The sequence below is a fragment of the Notamacropus eugenii genome, chromosome 4, assembly GCF_028372415.1.
Source record: "Notamacropus eugenii isolate mMacEug1 chromosome 4, mMacEug1.pri_v2, whole genome shotgun sequence".
Classification (NCBI taxonomy): domain Eukaryota; kingdom Metazoa; phylum Chordata; class Mammalia; order Diprotodontia; family Macropodidae; genus Notamacropus; species Notamacropus eugenii.
The window spans coordinates 243736916-243749066 of NC_092875.1; the positions used below are offsets into that span (position 1 = coordinate 243736916).

Sequence of the window (12151 nt, forward strand, 5' to 3'; positions counted from 1 at the left end):
TCCAATATTTTCAACTATTTAGCAACTTATATCTTCTTTGTTCTATTTCAATAGCTATTTTAATCGAAACCAGTAACCCATCAACCAAATGTTGAAGTACGGTTCATGAAAATACATGAATGATTATATAGAGAGATATATGTATTCTAAACATGAAAAAAAATTTCTAAAGAAAACCTACTACTTTAGAAGATCTTTAAGGGCATACAGATTTCACATTATTCTCTAGATGTCTTTTTTTTCTCCAAACATTAGACGAGGTTGCATTGTTTAAAAAATTTATTAATACAAATTTTACACACTTATATAACAGTTATCAAAGTCCTAGTTATAGATATCATGTGTGTAGTCATACTTGTTTTAAGTTTTTATAATCAGTTGCACACAAAATAAGATCTTCAAGACTGACATCTACCTAAATGATGACTATAGCTTAAATCTGATCCAATTTGGTAAGGCTCTTGGCTTACTAAAAAGTATACAAAAGGTTAATCTAAGTGATATCTATATAATGTTTGCAGCTAGCCACTAGAACACTAGACTACACTTCATAAATAAAATGTTAACTAGAGCCCTATTTCACTACTACAGCTGACACAAACACAGAAAAGTCTGCCCATTACCAAAGAAACAAACAATTAAGACTAAAATGCAAGCTGATGTGTTGCAGCATTGTAGGGCCACTAAATAGCCATCTGTGATTCGTGGCGATTTAAAAGGCGAAGAAAGGCACGAAAGCTGCAAACTGCATCCTGCGTCACATTGCCTGAGGAGAATGCAAAATTAAAGTAAGATTGATTTCATACACAAGACTTGGGCACAGATCGAATGTCTCCGTGTGGTACTACTGTTTGCAAGGCAATTGATTAGCAGTACCCACCCGACTTGGGATTGCAAATCCAATTCTGTTTTCTTTGATTTATGACTTTATACTGATCAGATCAGCAAAAGAAAATGAAAGGTCTTTTAAACTTTACACACTGTCTTTTTTTTTTTTTTTTAAGAAATCAGTGACAAATTTAGGGGAGTGACTGGCTGAATTCTCTGCTGTTACTTATTTGGCAAGGAGGGTAGGTTGGGGTATTTTTGTATAGAGATTCCTCTAGAATATGTTCAGTGTCATGACAAGAAACAAACAGACATGCCCTCTTTAGTCAAGGAGGACCAGGAAGTTCTCTGGATCTGATAGAGGCTGTTTTGTCTCACTCTTGACCAAAAAAAAAAAAATGTAAGATAGTACTCATACATATAAAGATGATGTTAAAATGATTTATCAGCGGGTAGTACTGAACAGTATGTGAACACTATACATTTTAATGACAAAATTGATTTATGAAATAAATTTTACTAAGCAATAAGCCATAATGTAGAAAAATACATTTTACCTTCAAACTCAATAAACAAGGAACAAAACTTTTGTAGTTAGTGCATAATTATTTAGTGGTAGCTACAACAGGGGTTCCTAAACTTTACAATAAGAGCTAGCATAAAACAGAACAGAAAAGTGAGAACAAGCATTCACAATTTTTAAAGAAGTGAATGAAAAGGGTAAACAGTGGCTAAATAGTGCAGGAGAGGGATGGGGAAGAAGAGTCTACAGGAAAACAACAAAGAAAGGAGCAACTCCAATTGAATATAGTTCAAAGGAGAGAACCCTGGCCATTTCACATGATGAGAAGCATGGACAGCACTGGAGAGAAACACATTATACTTTGTATCAAGTTCCAATACGGAGCTGCCCAAGGTCAGTTAGTGGGACTGTATTTGCCTCAAGATACTCAGACCCTATGACCGCCCAAAATTCTCTGGGGTTTTCCTTTTCTGCCTCACACTGTGACTCTTTCTGTCTCTAAATTTCCAAATCCTTAATGCAGTTACTCTAATTTCAGGGTTTGGTTCCTGTAACTGATCCTCAAAGAACAGAGAATGAGGGGGCTCTTTTGTTTTTACAAGTCACCCTTCTTGGCCTGCATCTTTCCTCCTTCCCTAACTCCTCCTTACTGAACTGCTCTAAGTCAACAGGGAGGCACAATTTGGAGAGAGCTGTTTCACCTCAAGAGAATTAACTTCTAAACTCACTGTTTGAGGAGACACAAATACATATAAAAGTGGAATCAAATAAAGCGGAAAATTGAAATCTCTAGAAAGGGGGATAGTGCCCCTTTAAGATAGGCTTGGATTAAAGCAGCCTTTTTTTTTTTTTTTAAGGAGACTCACAGGGGAAGAATGTGCTTCAGCAATTCTCCCAAATCATTAGCCTCATAATCCCCTTGTAGAGGGCATCAGTGTTTATGTACAGTAGCAAATGGTCAGTATTAATGTCTTCACCCCTGTCGTGGATAAAAATACTATCCTTTTAATTCCAGTTACAAAAATAGGAGTAATATCGAAAACAATGATTGTCTTTTTTCTATTTATTTTATATAAAAACATAAACAGCTCAGGCGAATCTATCATTCCTTGTGCACGCTTTATATGAATTGCTCTCTATTATATTTATATATATTTATAATAGTATATATAACTTAAATGATTGGTCCACAAAGTAGATCTGTGAGTTCTCTAGTGCTTTGTACAAAAGAAAAACAATATTATTATCAAAATATTCATTTAATGGCTTTACTTCATACATAAATACATGTTTAGATAGAACACAGGCGCGATAACTGTTCAGTCAGTTTTGGAAATGACTTTTCATTCTGTTAGGAGGACTGTACACACAGGGTGGCTGGTAGGTCACTCAACGCTACAAAAACGCTATGCGGCGTCCTTTGTTTTTAACTCTTTGTTTATACCTTTTCCCCAGGACCGCTGCCAAGTATTTCTTGACAGCCATTTGTTTCCGATAGCGGCTGTAGCTGTCCGTGAAGATCCCGTCAGAGTGGCGCTTGGAGAGAGGTTCAGAATCATCCTCCACGCCGCTACCCATCCTAGCAAGGCAAAAAGGAAGGAGGAGAGAGGAAGATAAGAGCAGGTGGGAGAGCAGGAGGGAAAAGGAGATCAGACACTGTGGCAACACGTGGACCCCACCCCCACACCTGGAGCTTCCTAGGGCTCCCTCACACTGTCCTTCCCGCTCCTCCACTCCTTTTTGTAGAGGTTTAATAGGCTGAAAGAAGAGCGGGGGAGGAGAGGAGGGATTACCACATTCCCCTCCTTCCAAAAGAGTATTTTCTGACATGACATATAGATTTAGAAATGGAAGTGACCCTAGAGGTCATTCAGTCCAACCTCCACCACACTCCTCATTTTTAACATTAATAAACTAAAGCTGGAGGAAGAGGAAAGGTGACTTGCCTAAGGTCACACAAATAACTGGTAAGGCCTTTGATTCCTGACCCAGCACGCTTTTTCCTCCACGAGAGTAGGGCAGAGATCCAGGCTAACTTAAATCCAACCTTTCTAAGAAATTTAGGTTAACAGATGCATTCTTAGTCCATCTAGAGGATATTTGTTTTCACTCAGGTACTTATTTATAAAGCGCCAAACTACCCAGGTTGGGTGTGGTTCCAATCAAAGACACAGCACTTCCAGGGAAACAAAGAAATATCTCCGCCTTCTAAATTGAAAGTCCTGATAATAATGTAAGACGACAGGCTGTAGACAATATTTTTCACCTCATGAATTATTCATTGTGAAAATGTAATCTGTTTTCCCATGGGCTTTATTAAAACGTTACCTTCTGTTGAAATGTGCACCACATAGGACCCAGGATTTGAACTTGTCTGACACGAGCAAAACCTAATTATGTTTAAAGTACCTCATACGTGTTGTTGTTTTAATTTTTCTTCACTTTATTTTTACAATAAAAGCCATTCTATCCATGTGTTTCGAGGTAATGATTACAATTCCTCCTGTGAGATCAGAAGTCTAAAGTAATGAATTTATTTCTCCCTTTTTAAAAAATATTTTCAGTTTTCTCTCACTATTTCTCACCCTCCCTCCCTTTAACTGATCTTGTCTTAATTCCTGCTCAGGACTTGGGCATAGAGACAATCAGTTCAGGTTGGCCCTGGAATTCGCCCGATAATAAGAAGCGCTAAAGAGGCTGGGACGAACATCCTTCGCTGCGGGGTAACGCACAGACGTATGCGAAGACACGCATGCACAGACACTATACCCACTAAACAGGCATGCACGTGCACTCACGCGCGTGCGCCTCCTTTAACTCTTTAGGAAACTCTTACCCTATGCGTTTGGCCATGAGAGAATGCAGGTACTTCCTCGCAGACAGCTGGCCCAGAACTTTCCGGTATGCCTTATTCAATATGTCATCCGTTTGACTAAATGGAATAGAGGAAAATACAAAGATCAGAATGGAGGGACCTCTCAAACGCCGGCCCTGGAGATTGGGTGGGAGGTGTAGCTGTCTGGCTAGTGAATCGGAACAGCCTATGATCCTTTCCATTTCTCTAGGCAGGGTCATTAGAAAAGAGTTTGTGAATTCCGAGAGGATAAGTAGCGGAATTTGTGACAACTATTTCTCTGAACGTGCACTCATTCTCATACACAGAGGTATACTTAACTATCCTCATATAATCAGTCACCACACACACACACACCACGCGAACACACTCTAGATTCTGAACTTTCTCTTGCTTCTGCATCAGGCAGTCTTAAGATGAAGCAATATTTAAGGACTTTTCTTAATAATAAAATGTTAAAATAAATAAATAAATAAATAACGCAAATGCGCAACCCTTCCTGACCACTACCCATTATCTCAAGGTTACTGACTCCTCCCTGTCTCTCTAAGCAAATACTTAAACAACCCGAGGGCAATCACCTCTCTTCCGGTGGATAATAGAGCGTGTACACGTCCCCCAGCATGGATGCAGTGTTTCCTAAGCCCAAACGGTTATTATCAAAAGCGAAGTCCTGCAGAGTGTTCCCATCTTCATCATAAGCTTCATCCTCCAACCTGCTAAGAAAATGGAAAGGAAAGGAAAAGGACTCAGTGACTGGGTAGTTCTCCGCCTCCGGGAAGAACGAGGAAGTTAGACTTTCAGTTCATTTTCACGAAGAGGATTTTTTTTTGGAGGGAGGGAGGGGTAAATATGGGAGAGGGGAATGATCAGTGCCTAAGGACCAAAAAGACTGACTAACCTGGCCGGAACCCGAACTGAGATCTCTACTAAAGACTGGTGGCCTCTGGTATTAGAGGTAAACGAGTGTCAACTGGCCACACTAATGCACATATACCATAACCCCCTCCGCCGCCGCCCCCCACCCCAGTCACTACCAAAGCTGCAAAAAGGATTGCCAGCCGGAAAGTCAGAGGATGGAAGGGCGGCGGGGGGTGGGGATTTGGGAGGAAGAGCAGGGGGATTGAAGTGAAAGGACCTGTCCAGAGTGAAGGTGCTGCAGTGATAACTAGCTACTGCTGAGCTGAAGCCCTGAAATAGGGTTTGGGTGGGTGGGGTTTGTTGCGGTGTTGAATCCGGCCCTCCCTTCTCTGGGCTCTGGAGAACTCTTTCCTGCGGCCTGATTTAGGTCACCGCGAGTCTCCGGCTGCTATTTTGGGCCTGCGAGACTCTAGCAGGGACATGAATAATAGATAACCCAAAACTTAAAATGTGTGGCTTCTGCTCTTTCTCCCTAGAGACCCGCACTCGGTTTCCTCCCTTGCCTCGGGCTTATGGAAATTGTCAGCCCAGTCCCAACATCACCGAACCAAGTACCTCTGAATCCAGTTTCCATTCCTTCCCTATCCCCACTCTCACCCTCACCCTCACCACATCCTTTGACTTCTAGAGAAGAGGGAGGGGGAAAAGAGGAATCAGAGGAAAGAACAATTTGATTTTAAATTTACATCACCACCCTCCTTTTAAAGTTAGCATAGGCGTGGGAGAATGTAAGGAGATGGTTCACTCTAAGATCCCACCTCGGAGTCAACCGCTTGAATAGAACAGAAAATTTTGACAGCTACTAGGGCAAAGGGTTGTTCTTCCAACCGACCCTATTTATTACTATGTGTTTGTCAGCGTGCCTCGAAATGTTTGTGTGAGGGTGGGAATGAGAGATGGAGACAGAGAGAGATTTTAAAGTAGAAATCGGTTTAAAAAATCGCTTTTGGCTCAGAGAAAAAACTTCAGCAAATCTCACCATTAAATCATCCTTTAGTGAAAATCTTGGTCTACCACACTTTAATTTTTTAAGTGAACTGTCCTTTTGGAATGGTATCTGGTTTTTGTGCCGTTACATTTTTCCATTCTGCCCTCTTTCTGAATTGGATTTGCAGCAGACAGAACTTCCCCTCATCCCTCTCTGATTTTTTTTTTTCAGTTCTCTCGGCATTCCAAAAGGAAGGCTAAGGACCCAAGTCCTGCGTATCTGTGTCCTATTATGTCATTTTCTAGATCAAGTTGGCCGGCCTTGCAAAAGACATTGAAAGCCAGGAAAAGTCCTTCCCCCTAATCTCCCACTCCTCAAATAAACAACAGAGAAAGTAAAGCACGTCACTAGGTAAAAGAATTCTGGTAGTAAAAGTGTTCGTATTTCCTCTTCGAGGGACCGAGTGGAGAAATAGCCCAGGCGCCAGAAGGGCTGCTGATCCCTGACCTGGGTCCTAAACTTAAAACCAGTCTCCCCTATCAAATAGCAAAAGCAACGCCTTCTTGCTCTCTGGCCTTTACTGTAGCATGAGAAAACGGCTATAGCCTCATCAGAGCAGCGCAGACGCACTTAGAAATCGGAGATTATGGGAAGAAAAAAGTCCCCAGAATCGGAGAAATCTCAATCTGGGTAATCTCGCTCCCTCCGTCCCATTTCTCTCTCTTTATCCCCCATCCGTCGTTATTGTCTTCCTCCTTCTTCCTCGTCCCTTTCCCTCTCCTCTCTGATAGGTTTTCCGGCCCCTCCCCCAACCATCACCAATCTCCCTAAACGACTATGGGAGACTAAAAACACAGTAGTAAACTCAATCGACAGAAAAGCTTCCCGAGAGAATCACTATCCGTCCCTGAAGCTCATGAGAGAAAGAGAGAGAGAGAGAGAGAGAGAGAGAGAGAGAGAGAGAGAGAGAGAGAGAGAGAGAGAGAGAGAACAAACAAAGACGATGAAAGGAAAGAAGAGAGAGAGAGAGAGAGAGAGAGAGAGAGAGAGAGAGAGAGAGAGAGAGAGAGAGAGAGAGAGAACAGTACAGCAGAGAAATATAAAAAGAAAAAAAGATAAATCAGAAAATTTGTGCACACCCAGCCTTGATCCTTCCAGGGAAGAAAGATTTCTTTTTTTTTCTTTTTCCAGTAAGGATCATAAGAGTTGTAGATAACGATCCAAGCCCCTTTGCGGGGTCTTTAAGTCTGAGAGATGTGAACTCTTTCCCCTGGAGGGTCCACCTGACAAAGAGAGGAGGGGACGAGGGAGGGTGGAGGGAGAGGAGTTATCCGTAGGGACACACTACCTCCCTTGCTCTCAGTTCTGTACTAAGGGAAGGAGCAGTAGAAACAGCCCACTCGCCAACCCCAAAGCAACAAGGTAAGTACAAGGGGAAAACTGCTCTTTTGGTGTACTGTACCTCGTAACAACTAAACAAGTGCAGACCGATAGAGACTACCAAGGGGAGGTGGGCATAGGAGTTCAGGGGAGCAGAGACTGAGACTGGATCGACCTAGTTATGTTATTGGGGAGGAGGAAGAGAAAAACAGCAAGTACCTACCTGAAAGCAGGAAACTGGAGTCCGGCTGCAGGTGAGCAGTAGACGCTGCTATGCATTAGTATTCCATAGATCAGCAAGGCTAGGGTCGCTTTGCTACACATTGCCATTCTGTATACAAGCAAGGGGGAGGGGGAAACAGCTGTCAAAACACTCCGTTTGTTTTATCTCTTAGGCCACTAAACAAATTATTGGGGGCGGGAGAGCCAGAGAAGAAATACTTCGCTTCTACTCTGAGATCACGTTTTAGCAATATCTGTGCCCCCTCCCTTTCCCTTTCGCTACAGAAAATCCCCACAATACCCAATAACTAATCCAAAGAGCTTGCTAATGAAAAACCTAACTCTCCTACCAACGAAGAGGAGAGAATCAGTGGTTCAAATTAGTTTGGATTTTGTTTTCCTTACCATTCAACTCTTAAACCTCAGCACGGAAAGCGTTTGATTCCAATTAGGACAGCGGACAAATTGTTCTTCCAAGTTTCAGTCGAAATAGTTCACAACGTAAGTAGCATCACCTCCTCCCTCTCCTGTCCAAAGAAAAGCTGCAGGAAAGAGTAAGAGCAGCAGCAGCAAGAGAGCAGGAGGAGGAGGAGGACTTGTTTGCTGATGAGAGGATTCTGTTCAAAAGTTTGCAGACACACAGAACTAAGAGGGCGTGTGACACTGAAAGAAGAGGGGGCAGAGAGGAAAAGGAGTTAAAGACAGCTAGAGATCTGGAGGAGAAAAAGCAAGAGGAAAAGAAAAGAGGAGAAAAAAGAAAAGATAGAAATGAAGGAAAGAAGGAAGGAAAAAGGAAAGAAGGAAGGAAGGAGGGAAGGAAGGAAGAAGGGAAGGAAGAAAAGAAGGAAGGAAGGAAGGAAGGAAGGAAGGAAGGAAGGAAGGAAGGAAGGAAGGAAGGAAGGAAGGAAGGGAAAGCTGCGTAGTCAGTGGCGTGCAGCTCTCAAGAAAATGTGCAATTCGGCAGCTCCGTCTCTTCACTATGGTCCGCTCTGACTGTGGCTGAAGCTGTAGCTTTCTTCTTCTGTCGGTGACTCCAAAGGTGACCAGCTCTCTGTGTCCGTATATATATATGTGTGTGTATGAATATATATATATATATATATATGCAACTAGCAAAAGAATCTTTTCAAACCCAATTTTATTCTAACCCTCTTTGTAAACATTTGCCTGCCTGTTACCTTTACGAGTGGAATATTGTTTGTTGTACTGTTGTGCTCCGATTTTTATTCATGAAATGACTTCCTTTTTTTTTTTCTCTCAGTCACGTAATGATCGGGTATCAGAAAAAGACGTCACCATCCCAATTCCTCAAGGAACATATTAACTATTCTGTGCTGTCCTCATGGATGAGATGATCCAGAGTCATCAGCTTCTCATAAACACCTCTCACTCACACATTTCATTTTTAAGAAGTCTAATTATTTTGATGCTTCTCAAATTCGCCTGTTCCTCAAGAATAAGAAAATAATACAGAGAATTAAAAGGATCAGAAAGTTCATTATTTTAACCATGTCCCTTCTGGTTACTGTTACTATTTTGTCAAGTCCCTCCAAAGATTCCGTCACCTGAATTAAAAGAGATAAAACCCTCCTATCAAATGAGTTTAATTTGGGTATCCTCGTCTTTTACATATATTCTTTCAGACAGAAAATTAAATTAGGAAATTTGTTTTGTTTTTAAAAGCAAGTTTGAAATCTTGGGGAATTTTCGGAAAATCCCTAATTAGACTAAATGTAATTGACAGAACTGGTTAGTGGATGGAAAAGATTAGTGCAAAGTACACTGAGTTCCCAGAGTGGAGCTGTCCAAGCTCTGGGGTACTGAGCTGCCGGGATGCTAAAGCCACAAACTTCAGAAATCTCTACCTCCAGCTCGTTGTCACGAAAACCCTGAAATGTGATGAATTACTGAAAGAACCATTTAGTGTAGGCAGTTTTCACTATTTAAAAAAGTCACCATAATGATAAAAAATATTTCCAGTTTTCAGTGAATGTATCATGTATTCTTCTTAATGATGGAAACACTTTCTCGGCCTTTTATTTGAGAAAAAATTAGCTAAGGGTTTTATATTGTTCCTTTGTTCTTGAATCATTGGGGCCGGGGCTTTTAATCTTTAATATCTAACACTATTAAAATTGAAAACTGTTGGGTGTTTTGTTTTTACATGAAGAAAAAAGGGGCATTGTATGAATGTGGAGCAGTGGGGAACATGGCTTTCACTTTCTTTATTGCACACAACAAAATTAAATCTGTGTCTAGAGTTCTATGTGGTGAAGTGAACACAGACTGGAAAAGCTCTAGATTTCCCATTAAAAGTTCATTTGCTCAGGGACTCTTAACGGGAATCCCTCCTCTGGGAACTCTTTAATCTACTAGCATTTTTTTTTTTTTTACTGAAAATGACATGGAAGGAGAACGGAAGGAGGGGAGACCACAGGCACAGGAGTCTTCTAAGTCTCTGGATAAATTTAGCCTATCCTAATCTTTCCAATTCAGTGCAAGAATGTAGGTTTATTTCCTACAAAGTTAAGAAATATAGCCATCAATAGTCACTACTGTGTATTTCAATGATTTGAATCTCAAAGAATAGATGAAATGGTAATTTCATTCATTTCCTATTCCTGTGATTTGAAATAACATGTTTAAAAGACCTATTTTTGTTCAACTCGAATTTTCCAAAATGTAAAAACTAAGTACTTCTCTCTCTCTCTCTCTCTCTCTCTCTCTCTCTCTCTCTCTCTCTCTCTCTCTCTCTCTCTCTCTCTCTCCTTACTTCCCCCTATTCTCCCCCCTCATTTTCTCATGATTTTCTCAAAAGGCTAAAAAAAATTCTTTTCTTATGTTTCTGGCTAATGAAACTACCTAGGAATTTCTAGTTAGGACACTATTAGCATGTTCTATATTCCTAGTTAGAATCAAATGGTCTGTAATGATTAAGTTCTCTTTTTATGCAAGTATTTCTTTATGTTCTATATGTATGTATATTCATATATATGTATGTATATATATATTTCACACAAGTGTGCATATGTGTACACATACATATATAACACTCCATCCCATGAAAGACCTCTAAAAAGTTAGCCATGAACCTGAACAAATAAACTTCAGGAAATGCCTAAAGTTATTACTGATTTTAGCACTCTAGTCTTCCACAAGGATAATGTTAAAGGTGAACCCTATTAAAACCCCTACTCTTTCCTCTCTTGAGGATTCTGACTTGCGTTAAATTTGTAGATACACTGGAAATTTTCCAACACTCCTTGCAGAAGTCCACTACTCAACATAAGGAAAGGGAGCCACCATGTGGGGAATTTGTTGACTTCAAGTCCTGTTGAAGATGGGGTGAACTCTGCAAATGAGGACTTACTGGTTGTCGAAGGAGAGAAGGGGTAGAGAAAACAGGAAGGAGAAGAGCAACTGGAGAGAACTCCTAAACGTAAAAACTACTTAGGGTCTGAATTGAAACCACTTGAGTAAGTTTCTAACACAGTCTATTTAAGCTCCCTCATTCTAAGAATCAGATCTAAGACCCTTGGAACTTATACATCAGGAGACCCAGATCCGATCGTCTGAATATAAGACTACAAAGATTCTTTAACTTTGTATTCAGAGACACACAGAACCTTTTCACCAATTTACCTAACTTGACTCCTCCCAATCTAAGACTTTTGCTTTATGGCAGGTGTATCAGGAGAAGCACTTGAGACTTTCTGGGATAGAAGACTGGGCTAGACACTGTAGGTGAAGCAAGTAGCTATTCCCTATCCTTGCATTTGACACATTGGTCCCTTCCAGGCACACTCCTAACTACCACCTGGCTCTGTACTTGCAGGGGAAGTCTTGTGGCCAGAAACATTTTCTTTGATGCCTTCAAGTGGGTAATTTTCCTTCATCTCTAACTTCAATTTCATGCTCATCATTGACTGTTCACAAATGCTTGTGGCTTTGAATTGTGAGCAGACTTCCTGTCTGTGCGTATATTTTAGAGAAGAGGGTAAGACCACTGGTTAAAATATAGGCTAAGAGAAAACACACCTATGGCCAAGATAAGGGAATTGTCAATCCTGAAACACTGAAATTATAAGGAATCCATCCAAGGAATTACATATTTCCCCTATTTTCAAACACAAATGCAATCTGTTTCACAGAGTGTTTTGCCCAGAAGATGGGGTAGAAAGAGTTGCTTTTCCTCTTAATAAAGAACTTCAACATCCGCATTTCTTCCAAAGGGATCTTTGAGTTAAGTCAAAGGGGCTAAGGTTGAAAGAGATCTTAAGGGCTCTACATGTATCAGAATCAACCAAATCCAAGGGAAGTGGAGAAAGGGCCTAGTACCCTTTGCTATTGATTTTAGATGAGTTTTACAAACTCTTTTCAATATCATCTCATTCTCCTACCTAAGCAATTCTCAAGCAGTGATATTTCCTTTCCAAGATGGGAAAGTAGGGAGTGATTTGTAGTGGGGATTGCTAATCATAAGAAAAATAAGGGC

The 12151-nt window shown here is 40.8% G+C and overlaps 1 protein-coding gene across 4 annotated transcripts; it reads right to left on the bottom strand.

Moving 5' to 3' along the window:
• Positions 1–262: 262 nt before the first annotated feature.
• ADCYAP1 (adenylate cyclase activating polypeptide 1) lies at positions 263–8605 on the bottom strand. 4 transcript variants are annotated; one of them, XM_072604333.1, is made up of 6 exons: positions 8062–8605; positions 7658–7765; positions 4787–4924; positions 4188–4283; positions 2796–2930; positions 263–766 (listed from the first exon to the last, which is right to left on the bottom strand). In XM_072604333.1, exons 2-6 carry the CDS (start codon positions 7762–7764, stop codon positions 586–588), a joined length of 657 nt encoding a protein of 218 aa, XP_072460434.1. In that variant the 5' UTR covers position 7765; positions 8062–8605; the 3' UTR covers positions 263–585. The 4 variants fall into 4 exon arrangements, with proteins under 4 accessions (XP_072460434.1, XP_072460436.1, XP_072460435.1 ...); XM_072604335.1 differs by having other exon boundaries at positions 4787–4921; positions 8062–8227; XM_072604334.1 differs by lacking the exon at positions 8062–8605 and having other exon boundaries at positions 7658–7856.
• Positions 8606–12151: the final 3546 nt, after the last annotated feature.

Coding starts and splice junctions, on each gene's coding strand:
- ADCYAP1 (XM_072604333.1), bottom strand. CDS start 7,764: ATGGCAATGTGTAGCAAAGCGACCCTAGCCTTGCTGATCTATGGAATA. Junction 4,284..4,786: donor TATTATCCACCGGAAGAGAG/GTGATTGCCCTC, acceptor TATTCCATTTAG/TCAAACGGATGACATATTGA. Junction 2,931..4,187: donor CTCATGGCCAAACGCATAGG/GTAAGAGTTTCC, acceptor TTGCCTTGCTAG/GATGGGTAGCGGCGTGGAGG.